Source organism: Saccopteryx leptura, chromosome 1, assembly GCF_036850995.1.
Source record: "Saccopteryx leptura isolate mSacLep1 chromosome 1, mSacLep1_pri_phased_curated, whole genome shotgun sequence".
NCBI classification, from domain to species: Eukaryota; Metazoa; Chordata; class Mammalia; order Chiroptera; family Emballonuridae; genus Saccopteryx; species Saccopteryx leptura.
The window spans coordinates 385,026,659-385,042,175 of record NC_089503.1 but is presented as its reverse complement, the minus strand read 5'-3'; the positions used below and the strand labels follow the sequence as shown (position 1 = coordinate 385,042,175).

General features: G+C 44.6%; 1 protein-coding gene across 1 annotated transcript; it reads left to right on the top strand.

Annotated features, from left to right (window-relative positions):
- The first annotated feature begins 327 nt into the window (after positions 1 to 327).
- On the top strand, positions 328 to 13,001 carry SNRPC (small nuclear ribonucleoprotein polypeptide C). The gene is made up of 6 exons (XM_066361441.1): positions 328 to 474; positions 804 to 846; positions 4,499 to 4,607; positions 8,148 to 8,237; positions 9,608 to 9,712; positions 12,661 to 13,001. Exons 1-6 carry the CDS (start codon positions 467 to 469, stop codon positions 12,783 to 12,785), a joined length of 480 nt encoding a protein of 159 aa, XP_066217538.1. The 5' UTR covers positions 328 to 466; the 3' UTR covers positions 12,786 to 13,001.
- The last annotated feature ends 2,516 nt before the right edge of the window (positions 13,002 to 15,517 follow it).

The window sequence follows — 15,517 nt, the reverse complement described above, 5'->3', positions numbered from 1 at the left end:
AACTCCGGGAGGACAAAGATCTTTTTTTAAATTTTTATTTATTTTTGTCTTTTGTCCACTGCTGTCTTCTCAGTATTTATAGCAGCACCTGGCACATAGCTGGTAATCTTTAGATAGCTGCCGAGAGAATGAACACGTTTCCAGAAGCACTAGGAACCAAGATTAAATAAATGCGCGTGGATTGAACCTCGTAGGAACCCTTAGTCCTATCGCCTTATAGGTGAGGGTGAGGGAGGGAAGCCCCGCCCACCCAAGAGAGCCCTGCTCCCGCCCCCGCCCCCGCCCCGCCCACTCTCGGCCACAGACGCAGGGAACCCGGCGCAGCGTCGCTTGGCACACTGATTGGTTGACGGGGGGGAGGATTTCTGAAGTCGCGTTTGAGACCTCAATTCCGCGGCGTCGGCGCTTTACTGTGTGCGTCATTTCCGGCTGCGCGGTACGGGGTGGCCAACGGTTTGCGAACAACATGCCCAAGTGAGTGGGAACCTGAGTTTGAGGGTGTTCGCCGTCAGAGTCCCTAATTGTGGCCCTGTGGGGGAGCGCAGAGCGCGTCGTAGCCTCTAGGGAGGCGAGAGGGGAAGAGAGGGAAACCGGGGGTAGAGATACCCCCCTTTTAGCGTGTGGAGATGACTCCGCGGAGGGCAGCGAAAAGCCTGGTTTAGGTCAGGGCGCTTTGTTTGACGTATGCAAATCGTGACTAGGTCTTTTACTTTACTTTTCACTTTCAGTGAACAGCAGTTTGGTGGATGGGCATTTATTAACTGGTTGTCGTCTCTTTTTCTCTCCCTCCCGCCGCTTTCCAGATTTTATTGTGACTACTGCGATACATACCTCACCCATGACTCTGTAAGTAGTGTATCTTTTTCAGTTTCAAAAAACTGTATATGTAATAATACATTATGGTTTCGTCCTGATGAGGTTTAAGGGCTACTACTAGGAGAAAATAATTTGAGATGTTTACTTTTCTACGCTTCCTGTAACTGTCTTCAGAATTTAAGTTACTAGCCTTTCAGCAGTCGGTGTTTTCAGTGGAGACCAAACATAATAAAGCATTAGCAAGTTTGAAGACGAAAAGAAACTACGTGACAAGAAAAAGGTACAGGAAAGTGTCCTAACGCTCAAATATTTGATTGTGCCTTGGCACTCACAATGTTTGATTGGCTGAACTGTAAAAATAATGCCTACCTTTGAAACTGAGTACTTTAATTTGATTAAAAACTACTTAACAATAACGGAATCTTAGATCGCACGTTACTATGTCAGGTAGTGTTCTAAATGCTTTACATGTATTATCGCATTTAATGTTCATGATAATCCTTTGAGGTGAGTATTGTCTCCATTTTACAGAGGAGGTTATTGAGGCAGAGTGTGGATAAATAACTGACTGATGTCACAAAACCAGTAAGTTGTTTAGACCTAGGCAGTCTTTTTTTTTCTTCTTGAGGGGACGGGAGGCAGACAGACTCCTGCTTGCTCCTGACCAGGAGCCATCCTCAGTGCCTGGGGTCAACTCACTCCAATTGAGCCTTGGCTGCGGAGAGGGAAGAGAGAGAAAGAGCTAAAGTGAGAGAGAAAAGCGAGAGGGGCAGAGGAGGAGAAGCGGATGGGCGCTTCTCTGTGCCCTGACTGAGACTCAAACCTAGACATGCACACACCAGGTCAATGCTCTACCACTGAGCAAACTGGCCAGGGTTAGTCTTTCTGTCAAATAAAAATGACATTTCATCAAAGAGGCAGCTGGTAGAGCTCTCAACTTGAACAATTGTATGCCTGCTTTTCTGTGAAATAGAATAATTTGGCATGCACTAGAGTGCTTTTGTACATTTTTCCCATTTTGTCACCCAGAATATTAAAAGACATGAGTTCAAGAGTTGAGTTTTAATGAATGTAGTGATTTTATTGTTTCATAAAGGACAGTCTGAGTGAAATTGTGCTGCCGCCCCCCCCCCACACACACTGAGTGCATCTTATTGAAAAATACAGTGATCGCTAACATTTTGGGTTGCCGTTGTCCGTAGGGGCCAAGAGTTTGACAACTACAGTGCCAGTATCAATGTAGCAAAAAAGGAAAGTAATGTCTTAGTATTATTATGAACATACTTTGACCTTGCAAACCACCCCCTCCTAAAAGTTGGCTCTAAGACACCCTTAGGTGTCTGTGCTATGAGCCACACCTTGAGAAGTGCAGTGCTATACCTTTCTGCCTTTGCAGAAACCTGGTTAAATGAGAACTTTTTGGTGATCATGTCTTGAATAGTAACTGAAAGAACTTAGCCAGTGATTTCTCTATTGTCACTTCATTTAGAATTCTTTATAACATATGATCATGTGTCATTCAGCATTAATACATAGAATTGTGGAATGTGGAAGTAGGGTGGTTCCGAATGTTGTTAGGTATATCCTGGAGGAGACATCTTTCAATAAGTTTGGATTGGTAGTAGCTTACCCGCAGATCACCAATCTTCTTGTTTTATTTTTCTCCCTAATTTCCTCATCATTTGGAGGGTCTTAATTTTCTGAAATTGTTAGTGAAGGGACTATGCCTTTCTACCCTTTTTCAGCAGTATATTTTCATATACCTACCATCTTGCTAATGCCAGAATTCAGAAAATTGAAAGCTAGAATCATCAGGAACCCTTGTAATAATACTGTTGTTCTAAGATGGTAGCCTGTGGAGATAGTATGAAATTTCCATGGTGATTGAAGCGGTTCCCTATGGTGGACTTTGAAATGTATAAAACATTCAGTGCTTAACTTTGGAACTTTTACTTGTTCTTATGCCTGAGGCAGCATTTTATAGGTATAGTGTAAGCAGTGGCGTGGGAGATGGAGACAATATTTTGAAATGTGGATCGCTCACACGACATTGGTCATATCTTCTGTCACTGAGGCAGTCGTTCAGAGAGAGAATATAGTAGCAGGAGGTGGTTAGACGCCATCTCAGTGAGATCGGGATTTCAGGCCTGGATATGCCACTTGCCAGCTATGTGTTTTGAGACAAGTCTTTAAGTGTGAATAGAAGATACTAACCTTGCAATTTTAAAAAATCAGTTTTTGAACTATAATTTATGTTCAATTAAATTTAAAAATTTCAAGTATAGTTTGATGATTTGTCAGATGATTAGATTACAGCTTAAGGTATATACCAAGACATAGAGCATTTCCATCACCTCAGAAAGTTCCCTTGTTTTCCTTTGCAGGAAGTCCGTACACCTCTTGCTCTGGCTGATCTGGTTTTTACTAAGGATCAGTGTTAATAATTTTGAAACTTCATCTGAACGGAATCTTATAGTATATATATATACACTGTGCTTGTCCCTGGTTTTTGCTTAGCTTGTGCCTGGTTTTTTTGTTTGTTTGTTTGTTTGTTTTTTTGTATTTTTCTGAAGCTGGAAACGGGGAGGCAGTCAGACAGACTCCTGCATGCGCCCGACCGGGATCCACCCGGCTCGCCCACTGGGGGCGATGCTCTGCCCATCCGGGGCGTCGCTCTGTCGTGACCAGAGCCACTCTAGTGCCCGGGGCGGAGGCCAAGGAGCCATCCCCAGCGCCCGGGCCATCTTTTGCTCCAATGGAGCCTCAGCTGCGGGAGTGGAAAAGAGAGACAGAGAGGAAGGAGAGGGGGAGGGGTGGAGAAGCAGATGGGCGCCTCTCCTCTGTGCCCTGGCCGGGAATCGAACCTGGGACTTCCGCACGCCAGGCCGTCGCTCTACCACTGAGCCAACCGGCCAGGGCGTGCCTGGTTTTTGAGATTAATTCATATTTCATGTATCAGTGATTCGTGTTTCATTTAATATGCACATGTGATTTTTATGAAGACTGAGATACTGCTTGTAAAGTACACATCGTAGTGTCTGGCCTGTAGTAGCTATTAAATAAACATTAACGTGAGAAAACTAAAGACTAAATGTATGGAGTATAGTATGTCAGTTTTACCCCAATAATGCTGTTACAGAAAGAACAGAAGGATTAGTGGGCTAGAGACAGGTCTGTATGTGATCACATAGCGTCCTTATTCTAGACCCATGGTCATTTGAAAGGATGTATTCTCATAAACAGTGTTATTTAGATGTATGTAAGTTATTATTTTTTGCCATAAACTAACCTAAAAAAGGATATTGAAATGGATCAGGAGTTTGCAAGCTTTTTCTCTAGTGCCAGATTATAATTCTTAGGTTTGTGAAGCACATGGTCTTCATTGCAATTACTCAGCTCTTGTTGTAGAGAGAAGAATGGACACTACCTAAACAAATGAATGTGGCTGTGTTCCAGTCCCTTTTTTACAAAATCAGATGGCTGACCCACAGCTTGCTGACCCCGGGTTTAGATAATAAACAGTGGATGAATTACCATGGTAGATTATTGGATAAGGTTTATAAGTGATGCATTAGCTACAGTTAATGGTAGCCAGGCCACCTCTACATAAAAGTAAGGCTTTATAAATTATCTACTTTTGGAAATTTGTTTCTGTGACTGATGTGACCTTTTCATTTTCCAGCCATCGGTGAGAAAGACGCACTGCAGCGGCAGGAAACACAAAGAGAACGTGAAGGACTACTATCAGAAATGGATGGAAGAGCAGGCTCAGAGTCTGATCGACAAAACAAGTACGGCCAGCCTCCTGTTCTGATGTGGTAGAATGGCCCCATTCTTTCTCCTTGTCCTTGTCTGTTGTTTTTCTCAGCAGCAACTCATTTTGAATGATAAAAAGGAGCATTCTGATGCGTTGAAAGAAGTGGAAGGTCGTTGGTTTCCCAGGGTTATAGGAACACGTTAATATTAGTTATTGAGATTAGAGCAATCGGGTATTAGACTGGGAAGTGAGGCAGAGAAGAATGAGTTGTTGCCTAATATTTCTTTTTTTTTTTTTCTTGTTTTTTCTTTTTCATTTTTTTGAAGCTGGAAACAGGGAGAGACAGACAGACTCCCGCATGCGCCCGACCGGGATCCACACTGCACGCCCACCAGGGGCGAAGCTCTGCCCATCCTGGGCGTCGCCATGTTGCGACCAGAGCCACTCTAGCGCCTGAGGCAGAGGCCAAGGAGCCATCCCCAGCGTCCGGGCCATCTTTGCTCCAATGGAGCCTTGGCTGCGGGAGGGGAAGAGAGAGACAGAGAGGAAGGAGGGGGGGTGGAGAAGCAAATGGGCGCTTCTCCTGTGTGCCCTGGCCGGGAATCGAACCCGGGTCCTCCGCACGCTAGGCTGACGCTCTACCGCTGAGCCAACCGGCCAGGGCCAGCCTAATATTTCATTATTGATGTGGACCAGATTTTATAGCAGATTTATATAAAACCTCCTTCATAGTGATCCACAGTTTTTAGAACTGTTTTCCCTGTTTATAATAGGAAAAGGTAGGGAGTGGGTTTGTAGTTTCCTTTAAAGAGTTTGGACTTCTGAGTTTCTTGTTCTTTGTAGTCCTGACAAAGATAACCAGTCAGAGAGGAGCTGATGTGACAGAATAATCTGGCTGTGTTTGGACCTCTGTCTTACATGCCATGATCTCTTTGTTTAATTAGGACCATTTTGTTGTTGAGGCTAGTTGGGTCCAAGGCACTGATTGAAGGAGATGTTGCATTTCTGCCTAGATCATCCTGGTCATTTAGAAACATGATTTTTCTTAATTATTCATTAAACTCAGAACTGGCTGGTAAATATGGGCTTTGATTGTAGGGTGATATTTTTTATGATTTTATTGATTTTTGCAGAGAGGAGAGAGCTGGTGAAGAGGGAGCGAAAAGTATCAACTCACAGTTGCTTCATTTTGTTTGTTCATTGCTTGCTTGCATGTGCCTTGACCGGCCAATCCCAGGGTTTTGAACCCACAACCTCAGCGTTTCAGGTTGATGCTCTAGCCCGGCGTGCTTTTTCTTTTCTTTTTTTTTTTTTTGGTGCTTTTTCTTCTTTAAAGCAAAAACTGTTAAGGAAAATTTCAGAGTTAGACAAGTTTAATAAGTGGCTGCTGCTCCCCCGTCGTCCCCTCCCTGACTTCCTGTTCCCCAGCACTCAGCTATAGCAGTCTTGTTTCATTTCTACCAAGGTTCTCAAACCTCGCACTTAGGACGCAAGGGCTGCATGACTCTTTGCTGTGGGGCCGTCCTGTGCATTGTAGGGGGCTCAGCAGCACCCCTGGCGTGTCTTCAAGCACTGTCCCCATGGGACAGTGACCCGATGGGAGAGCCCCCAAATACCATCATTTACTCCCTTTATCCTTCCTAGATTATAAAGGAGCAAATCTTAGACATTGTCCCACTTTATATGAAAAAATAAATTATTTTATTTATTTATTTATTTATTTTTGTGTTTTTCTGGAGCTGGGAACGGGGAGAGACAGTCAGACAGACTCCCACATGCACCCGACCAGGATCCACCTGGCACGCCCACCAGGGGGCGATGCTCTGCCCCTCCGGGGTATCTCTCTGTTGCGACCAGAGCCACTCCAGCGCCTGGGGCAGAGGCCAAGGAGCCGTCCCCAGCGCCCGGGCCTCTTTGCTCCAATGGAGCCTCACTGCGGGAGGGGAAGAGAGAGACAGAGAGGAAGGAGAGGGGGAGAGGTGGAGAAGCAGATAGGCGCTTCTCCTGTGTGCCCTGGCCGGGAGTCGAACCCAGGACTTCTGCACGCCAGGCCGACGCTCTACCACTGAGCCAACGGGCCAGGGCAAAAAAATAAATTATAATGTAATCTTTTCTCTACTGGAAAATACATGAGACATTTCTTGGTATTAAAAGTTAGCATTGGCCCTGGCCGGTAGAGCGTCGGCCTGGCGTGCGGGGGACCCGAGTTCGATTCCCGGCCAGGGCACATAGGAGAAGCGCCTATTTGCTTCTCCACCCCGCCCCCCTCCTTCCTCTCTATCTCTCTCTTCCTCTCCCGCAGCCAAGGCTCCATTGGAGCAAAGATGGCCTGGGCGCTGGGGATGGCTCCTTGGCCTCTGCCCCAGGCGCTAGAGTGGCTCTGGTCGCGGCAGAGCAACGCCCCGGAGGGGCAGAGCATCACCCCCTGGTGGGCAGAGCATCGCCCCTGGTGGGCGTGCCGGGTGGATCTCGGTCGGGCGCATGCGGGAGTCTGTCTGACTGTCTCTCCCCGTTTCCAACTTCAGAGAAAAAAAAAAAAAAAAATACAGAAAAAAAAACCCCAAATTAATAAACCAATTAACTGCAATTTTTATTTTATTTTTTGAGAGGAAGAGGAAGAAGGAGGGAGAGGGGGATAGGACAGGGACAGACAGGGAGAGAGATGAGAAGCATCAACTCAGAGTTGCAGCGCCTTAGTTGCTCATTGATTGTTTTCTCATATGTACCTTGACCGGAGGGGGGGGGGGGGAGGCGCTTCAGCTGAGCCAGTGATCCCCTTGCTCAAGCCATCAACCTTTGGGCTCAAGCTAGTGACCTTGAGCTTCAAGCCAGCCACCATGGAGTCATGTCTGTGATCCCATGCTCAAGCTGGTGACCCCACGCTCAAGCTAGTGAGCTCACACTCAAGCCAGATGAGCCCTGTCTCAAGCCAGCGATCTTGGGGTTTCAAACTTGGAACCTCAGTGTTTCAGTCTGACACTTTATCCACAACACCACAGCCTGGTCAGGCTTAATTGCAGTTTTAGCTGGTGAATAGTAAAGTTGATTTTAAAACTGTAGAGGGCATACATACAGTAATCTTAGATTATCACTTTTTAAAAATTATTTTATTTTATTATTTTTTTTTTACAGAGACATAGAGTGAGTCAGAGAGAGAGATAGACAGGGACAGACAGACAGGAATGGAGAGATGAGAAGCATCAATCATCAGTTTTTCGTTGCGACACCTTAGTTGTTCATTGATTGCTTTCTCATATGTGCCTTGACCGCGGGCCTTCAGCAGACCGAGTAACCCCTTGCTCGAGCCAGTGACCTAGGGTCCAAGCTGGTGAGCTTTGCTCAAACCAGATGAGCCCGCGCTCAAGCTGGCGACCTCGGGGTCTCAAACCTGGGTCCTCGGCATCGTAGTCCAACGCCCTATCTACTGCGCCACTGCCTGGTCAGGCATAGATTATCGCTTTTTAGAATGAAACAATTGGGACCATTAAAGATTAAAAGATAATAGTTATTTTAGTAAGTGGGGTGTTGAATTCTTACTGACCGTATGTTGTTTTTTTTCTCATTTTCTTTAAAGCCGCAGCGTTTCAGCAAGGGAAGATACCACCTACTCCCTTCTCCGCTCCTCCTCCGGCGGGGGCCATGATCCCGCCTCCGCCCAGTCTTCGTGAGTTTATCAAGTTTTTATCTTAAGGGGTGTAAATTGGGCAGTTCATACTTTTTATCTTGTTAGATTATCTCATTGTGGGCTTTCAAATCCTCATTGAATGAATACATAGATAGTAACAAAAAACAACTTTAGTGGTGTTATTTCTGAAAGTATCTTTGATTACCTTCGCATTGCATTTGTGGCATGCCCTGTGGGTCTGAGACGACTCCGTGGAAAGCTCAGAATGTACATGTGATGAATGTACATGTGATCGGATGAGATAATATTTTAAGAGTATTGCCGAGTACATTAAATTATTTTCTGCTATGGCTGCAACAGCGGAGGCTTGAAGTAGCTGATAAACGTCTCAGTCTTTGTATTTTCTAACCCACCTAACACGTGCAAGCACACATTGCAGAGGACAAGAATTGTGGAAGTGGAGTGGATCAAAGGTCTCTCCTCTCTGGGAAGGTGTGTTGTTCCTGCATGACAGACAAGAGGAGATTGAGTAACTGTACATTCTTTGGCTCTTCTGGAAGATTTCAGATTGAAATTGAACTTAGAGACCTCTCCTTAGTTGTGTTAAGTGATCACGGGTATAAGCACACCTAAGTTAGGAAGGTCTCTGTAATAGTTGCATGTAGGTGTACCACAAATAGCCCCCCGAACCCTGCCTGGGCTCCCCCATCCTGGGATGTGGCCAGGCCTCAGCTCACAGCACCTCTTAGGTCACCTTTCTCTCCTGTCTCAACAGGCTGGCTCTCTGTTGTTTTAATAGTAGAGTAGTTGTCTGTGTTGTGAGTGTACCATAATTAACCTCCCTGTTTTCTTATTGGTAGACATTTAAGTTATTTCAGATTGTTCCTATTGGAAATGATACATCAGGAATGTCTTTGCATTACCTTTTTGTATTTTCAAAGAATCTTTTAAACCTAGTTTTTTTGTGTTTTTTTTTTTTTGTATTTTTCTGAAGCTAGAAACGGGGAGAGACAGTCAGATTAAACCTAGTTTTTGATTAAAAAAAAAAAAGATCTGAATTAGGTACTTGTGGCTTAAGGTGATCAGCTTTTTATGAGGAACTCTATAGAAGGTATGAGACACCCCCCCTTTTAAAACATTAAAATTTTGGTATTTTTTCTTTAACCTGGGGAATCTGACTTCATTTTATACTTACTTCTGTTTGATAGGCTTGTTCTTGCTTTTTTGTCATAAAGTAACTAAAGTTTTGTGGCATGCTGATTTTTGTGGATCTACTGGTATCAAAAAGACCATAAGAAGTTTATTGTTATAGGATTTGGACCAGATCATGAGGCCCTGTTAGTTTCCTTGAGAAGACGAAATGTTAGTACATAGCATATCCGAACCTCAAGCCCCGTTCTTTATTTCAGCTGGTCCTCCTCGCCCTGGTATGATGCCAGCACCCCATATGGGGGGCCCTCCCATGATGCCAATGATGGGCCCTCCTCCTCCTGGGATGATGCCAGTGGGACCTGGTAAGTTGGAATCTCCTTCTAGAATGCTCCATTGTGTTTTAGCTTTCCATTTAAATGGAATTCTTAATTAGCCATCTAAATGTGTTATTGCAACAAATTAAGTTTGGCGAATCTGTACTGATAAATATTTGGTCTGTCAGTGTAATTGGATGCTCTGCAACAACATTGTACTACTAAAAGCAGGATAAGGCGGCCTCTTTTTCTCTTCTTCTCCCTCCCTCCTGTTTTCCGTGTCACTGACTTTTGGCCACTTAGGATGAAAGGAAAGGGAGATGAGCTTGTCCCACTGGGCAGAGAGAGGGGAGAGGGATGTGCTCGTGCTGCTGTTTTTCTTGGTTTTGATTTGGAGCAGAGTTTCCCTCCTGCTGGCTGGTTTTTAATCTTGGAGGATAGCTGGGCCAAATTAGTAGATGATGAAGGCCTTTTGTTAGGAAGGGGAAAATAACTAGATCTCAAATACTTACTTTAACAAAAACAAATGTACATTAATTAGGAAATTTTTCTAATACATGGTCAGGGCCTTTGTTTTGAGAGTAAGTCCACTGAACACTATATATTCTTACATAAGTCAGTAAGCCCTGCCCATAATGCATTCCTTTACCAACTTGAGTTTCATTTTCTGTGAAGTGGTTAGAGACCTCCTAAAGCAATCTAGTTCCAGTCTTTTATTTATTTTTATTTTTTTTAAAGGGACAGAGGGAGAGTCAGAGAGAGTGATAGATAGGGACAGACAGACAGGAACAGAGAGAGAGATGAGAAGCATCAATCATCAGTTTTTTGTTGTGACACCTTAGCTATTCATTGATTGCTTTCTCATATGTGCCTTGACCGCGGGCCTTCAGCTGACTGAGTAACCCCTTGCTCAAGCCAGAGACCTTGGGTTCAAGCTGGTGAGCTTTTTGCTCAAGCCAGATGAGCTGCGCTCAAGCTGGTGACCTCGGGGTCTCGAACCTGGGTCCTCTGCATCCCAGTCTGATGCTCTATTCACTGCGCCACCGCCTGGTCAGGCTAGTTCCAGTCTTTTATGATTGTCTCACCTGCCAAATATGTCAACCCTTTTGGAGGATGATTTGCCTGAGTCTTGCTGAATATCAACTTAGTTTTCATAGAAAAAGTTCTTTTATATACTCAGTTTATTGGTTTGCAAAATAAATGATGAAATTAGAATAAATACGGCTATGCAAGAAGTGTGTAATTCAACTGTTAAGGCAGGGTATGAAGGTATTAGAGAAGCTTCCCAGCCAGAGGCATTCTGTTTGCTTACTGTGGTTATCATTTCAAGGGATGGGAGAATATAGATAAAAAGAGTTTTTGCCTTACTGGCTTTGAACCCAAAACACAATCAAAGTGACTTAGATGGCTTCTTTTTCATTCTGAAGTCAGTCACAAGTTCAGACTTCTAGAGGGGTTAGTTGTGGTAAAGTGTGAATGCATGACTCATTTAAAGAAGGCTTCTAGAACTCCGCTTCAGCCTATGGTTGACATTTGAGAATGCAGGTTGGTGTTGCCAGTTCCCCTGAGTATTTTGTTGTTGTTGTTATTTTTAGCAGGATAAAATAATACGGTATGGGATTTGTATTAAAATGACTTAGTAGTTGGGGCTGAGCATGGCTGAGAGTGGGTAGGGGTGACAAATCGGCCATGGGTGGAGAATTGCTGATGCTGGATGATGGGTACATGGATGTTCACTATACTCTTCCCCCCCTATTCTTGTGTGTGTTTGGACAATTCTATAAGTTGTAGAAGGGTTTTGGACTTGTTAGTAATTAGACTTATTGCCAATATCGGCAACTAATTGCAATTACATGCACTATGGAGACCAAAGCAAACAAGTTTTCAGGATGCCTCGTTTACACTGTTTGGTCTAGATCAGTTTCCTCTAAGAAATGCTGAATACTGGTTATGTTATGGTGGGGTTTTTAAATGAGGTATTTAGTAGTTTAGTAGTATTCTTTGTTCCTGTTGAAATTAATCTTTTTAAAAATCCTGTACCTGTTGGATTTTGTGGTTTTGCATATACTTGTGTTTTGCTTTTTGTGGTAAGGCTGTATTCAGCTTTGAATATAGTTTTTTCTTGAACCATTTATAGTAAACCTTTAATCAAAATGATTTAGTTAAAAATAAGTAAGGTAAAATTTGATATTTAAAAAGGAGATACATAGCATGAAAATTATGAGGCATAATAATAAAATGAATACCCGTGAACCCACCACCCAGCTGAGGATATAGAACATTATCAATTCCACGATTCTGCCTGTGTTCCTCCCCAGCCTCCACCTCTCTGCTTGCCCTCCCTTCCCTGGCTCATTTATTTGGCTGGTATATTGATCTGAAACTTTAAAGAATTCATTAATAGTTCATAAAATGCATCCGCAAAACAGATTTTTGTGTGTGTCTAATTGTTATAAATCACATGATTGCCTATTATTTTTTTTGACTTGAGCTAAGTATGGTTACTGACAGGTTCTCAGCATGGGCCTCCTGCTCACCTTTCCTACAGCTCCGAACAAACGCTTAGTGGTAAGATTGTCCTCTGTGCCTGTGTCCATCCACGATATAGCTCCTGGTTACATGGTGGATAGAACTGATCGAGAGAGCTGACTGAGTACCATGGGACTTAGCTGTGGATTTCCCAGAGTGAGGAAAAGGTCGTCTAGGGAGCTAGTGCCCTGGTGGTGTCGGAAGCAGTCTGTTCCTAGTCTCCCCTCCTAGCCTTACCTTATGATGCCCGTACGGTTCTTGTGTTGACCTCTTTGTTTTTTGTTTGAGAATGTCTAAGTATTTTAAAGATGTGATGAATTTGTTGCATTCTTTTGTCAAGTATGTCTTTTTTCCAGCATTTTGCAGGGGGGGGCTACTTTTTTGTCTTTAATTGAAGTCCCATCAAGCTCTCTCGTAAGTAGTATTTTCTGAGTCTCCTTTTTTCCTTTTTTTCTTTTGTCCTGCAGCTCCTGGAATGAGGCCACCTATGGGCGGGCACATGCCAATGATGCCTGGGCCCCCAATGATGAGACCACCCGCCCGTCCCATGATGGTGCCCACTCGGCCGGGAATGACTCGACCGGACAGATAAGGAGAGAGGGCCGCCTCTTTCACTTTAACGTTTCTCGTTCTGCTTCACCAGGAGGTCGTGGTTGGGACTCGGGGTGTTCTTTAGCAGCATGACATGGAGGACTCGCACCCTCTTCCTGTCAGAGAATAGTTTTGGAGGGGCGCAGCGGGACAGGGAAAGCCGTTTTCATTTGTATTGTGAACTGTGAAAATAAACTTGTTCGCTTGTTTAGTTAAAGACGTGTTCCCTTTTTTCTCCCTTCTTCCCTGTGTGTTAGAGGGAGGAGCCGTGTCCGCGGTCTCTCCAGCCTCCCCCCTCGGCGTGCCCTCCGCATGACCTTCTCCCTGACCCTGCCCTTATTCAGTAAACTTCTCTTTTTTTTTTTCTTTTTGTATTTTTCTGAAGCTGGAAACGGGGAGAGACAGTAGACAGACTCCCGCATGCGCCGGACCGGGATCCACCCGGCACGCCCACCAGGGGTGACGCTCTGCCCACCAGGGGCATTGCTCTGCCGCGACCAGAGCCACTCTAGCGCCTGGGGCAGAGGCCAAGGAGCCATCCCCAGCGCCCGGGCCATCTTTGCTCCAATGGAGCCTTGGCTGCAGGAGGGGAAGAGAGACAGAGAGGAAGGAGGGGGTGGGGGGTGGAGAAGCAAATGGGCGCTTCTCCTATGTGCCCTGGCCGGGAATCGAACCCGGGTCCCCCGCACGCCAGGCCGACGCTCTACCGCTGAGCCAACCGGCCAGGGCCAGTAAACTTCTCTTGTTCTAGACTTCGGGAAACCTAACACGTGGAGAGCTTTTGTTATTTAAAATAATAAACAGCGCACAGCTGGTTGATTTTTCACATGCACAATACTTTGTGTGGTAAGTGGCAGATGTCGAGCCTTTTGTGCTGACGTGGGGAAAGGATTTCACAGCATGTGCGTGTCAGCAAGGATCGCCTAACCACAGTTTCTCTCTGCCCAGCTCCCCTTTTACTTCGGTCTTAAATGCTCAGAAATCTTTCTAATGGCAACAGTAAAATTAGCCAGCTTTTCATGGCACAGGGGGATTCTTCAGAATGTCATTTGTTATTACCACCGGGCTATAAAAGGACTTTCAGGGAAGCATCCGGAAGGTTAGCCATTGCCACTGGTCCATATTCAGCTCAATGCAAAACCTAAACTATTTCACTTTGCAAGCAGGAGTGAAACCTGTTATGACCTCTGGGGAGGACGATTTGGCAGTACAGAATTACTTACAGCCTTTGAGCATTTTCATGTCTAGAAATTTTTCCTATAGATACATTTGCACGTGTACAAGGTGATATGCAAGTGATTACGCATTGAAGCAAAAGATTGGAAATCACATAGATGTCCCACGAAAGGGGACTGATGCATCAAGCCTGATTCAAACACAAAGTGGCATGTACTGCTGTGTGAGCATGCAAGCTCTATGTATGACAGGGAATGGTTTCCAAGATAACACATTGTTGTGCACCTTGGTTTGTTCATGTCGGTATTGTTTGCTGCTGTCTTTTTTTAAAGGAAATATCTATAGCACCTTTGTATGCGTGAAGGCTCTGGGAGGACAGGTAAGCAACTGCTCATATGAGTGGCCCATGAAGAGTAAGTAAGTGGCTGGGGCCCAGGGATGAAGAGAAGGTCAGAACAAAAAACAAACCACCACTGTCATCCAAGGTTATTGTTACAGTGATGTTATGGCAGACAGTGTCATGAGCCAGCAGTTTGCCACTTGCTGATAATCAGACTCATAGGGGACTTTATTCAAAGTAAAGGTTCCAGAGTTAAAAACATTTTCTCAAAGATGCTTTCATTGTATCAAAGTAAACCCACATACACCTTTATACACCAAAATCTATTTTTAGAAGTTACTATTTCAAAAGAAGGGAAAGAGTGAGAATGGTTATCCCAGGATTTAGATTAAGATACTGTTTGTTTATTTATTTATTTATTTATTTATTTATTGTATTTTTCTGAAGTTGGAAACGGGGAGGCAGTTAGACAGACTCCCGCATGCGCCCGACCGGGATCCACCTGGCACGCCCACCAGGGGGCGATGCTCTGCCCATGGTGGGGGGGGCGTTGCTCTGTTGCAACCAGAGCCACTCTAGCACCTGAGGCATAGGCCAAAGAGCCATCCTCAGCGCCAGGGCCAACTTTGCTCCAATGGAGCCTTGGCTGCGGGAGGGGAAGAGAGACAGAGAGGAAGGAGAGGGGGAGGGGTGGAGAAGCAGATGGGTGCTTCTCCTGTGTGCCCTGGCCAGGAATCGAACCCGGGACTCCTGCACGCCAGACTGACACTCTAACACTGAGCCAACCGGCCAGGGCTAAAATACTGTTTACAATCAAGTAAATTTCATGGTTATGTAGATATGTACATACATGTAAGTATATGTGAAAAATCTAAAAATGTAGAAGTATTAACATGAGACTTTATTCAACAACTATATGGTATTGCTACTATTTTTTCCTTTTAGGTTTTTGGTATCTTTAATTAGTTAAAGGAAAAAGTAGATGTGAAAAAGACAGCATTTTGGGTCTGTGCCAGTACACATAATCATTTCCTTATTGATGGATCCTGAGGTAGTTTCCAGTTTCCAACTCAAACCCACAGGCTTCAGGAAGAAGCTTACTTTTATGAACTCAGGTCTTTAGTAAATACGGCACCCTCTCATTTTCTACATGACAAACTAATCTCAGGTCTGCCTTCGGCATCTTGCCAGAAGGGAAAGAAGTGCCCATGTGTCCC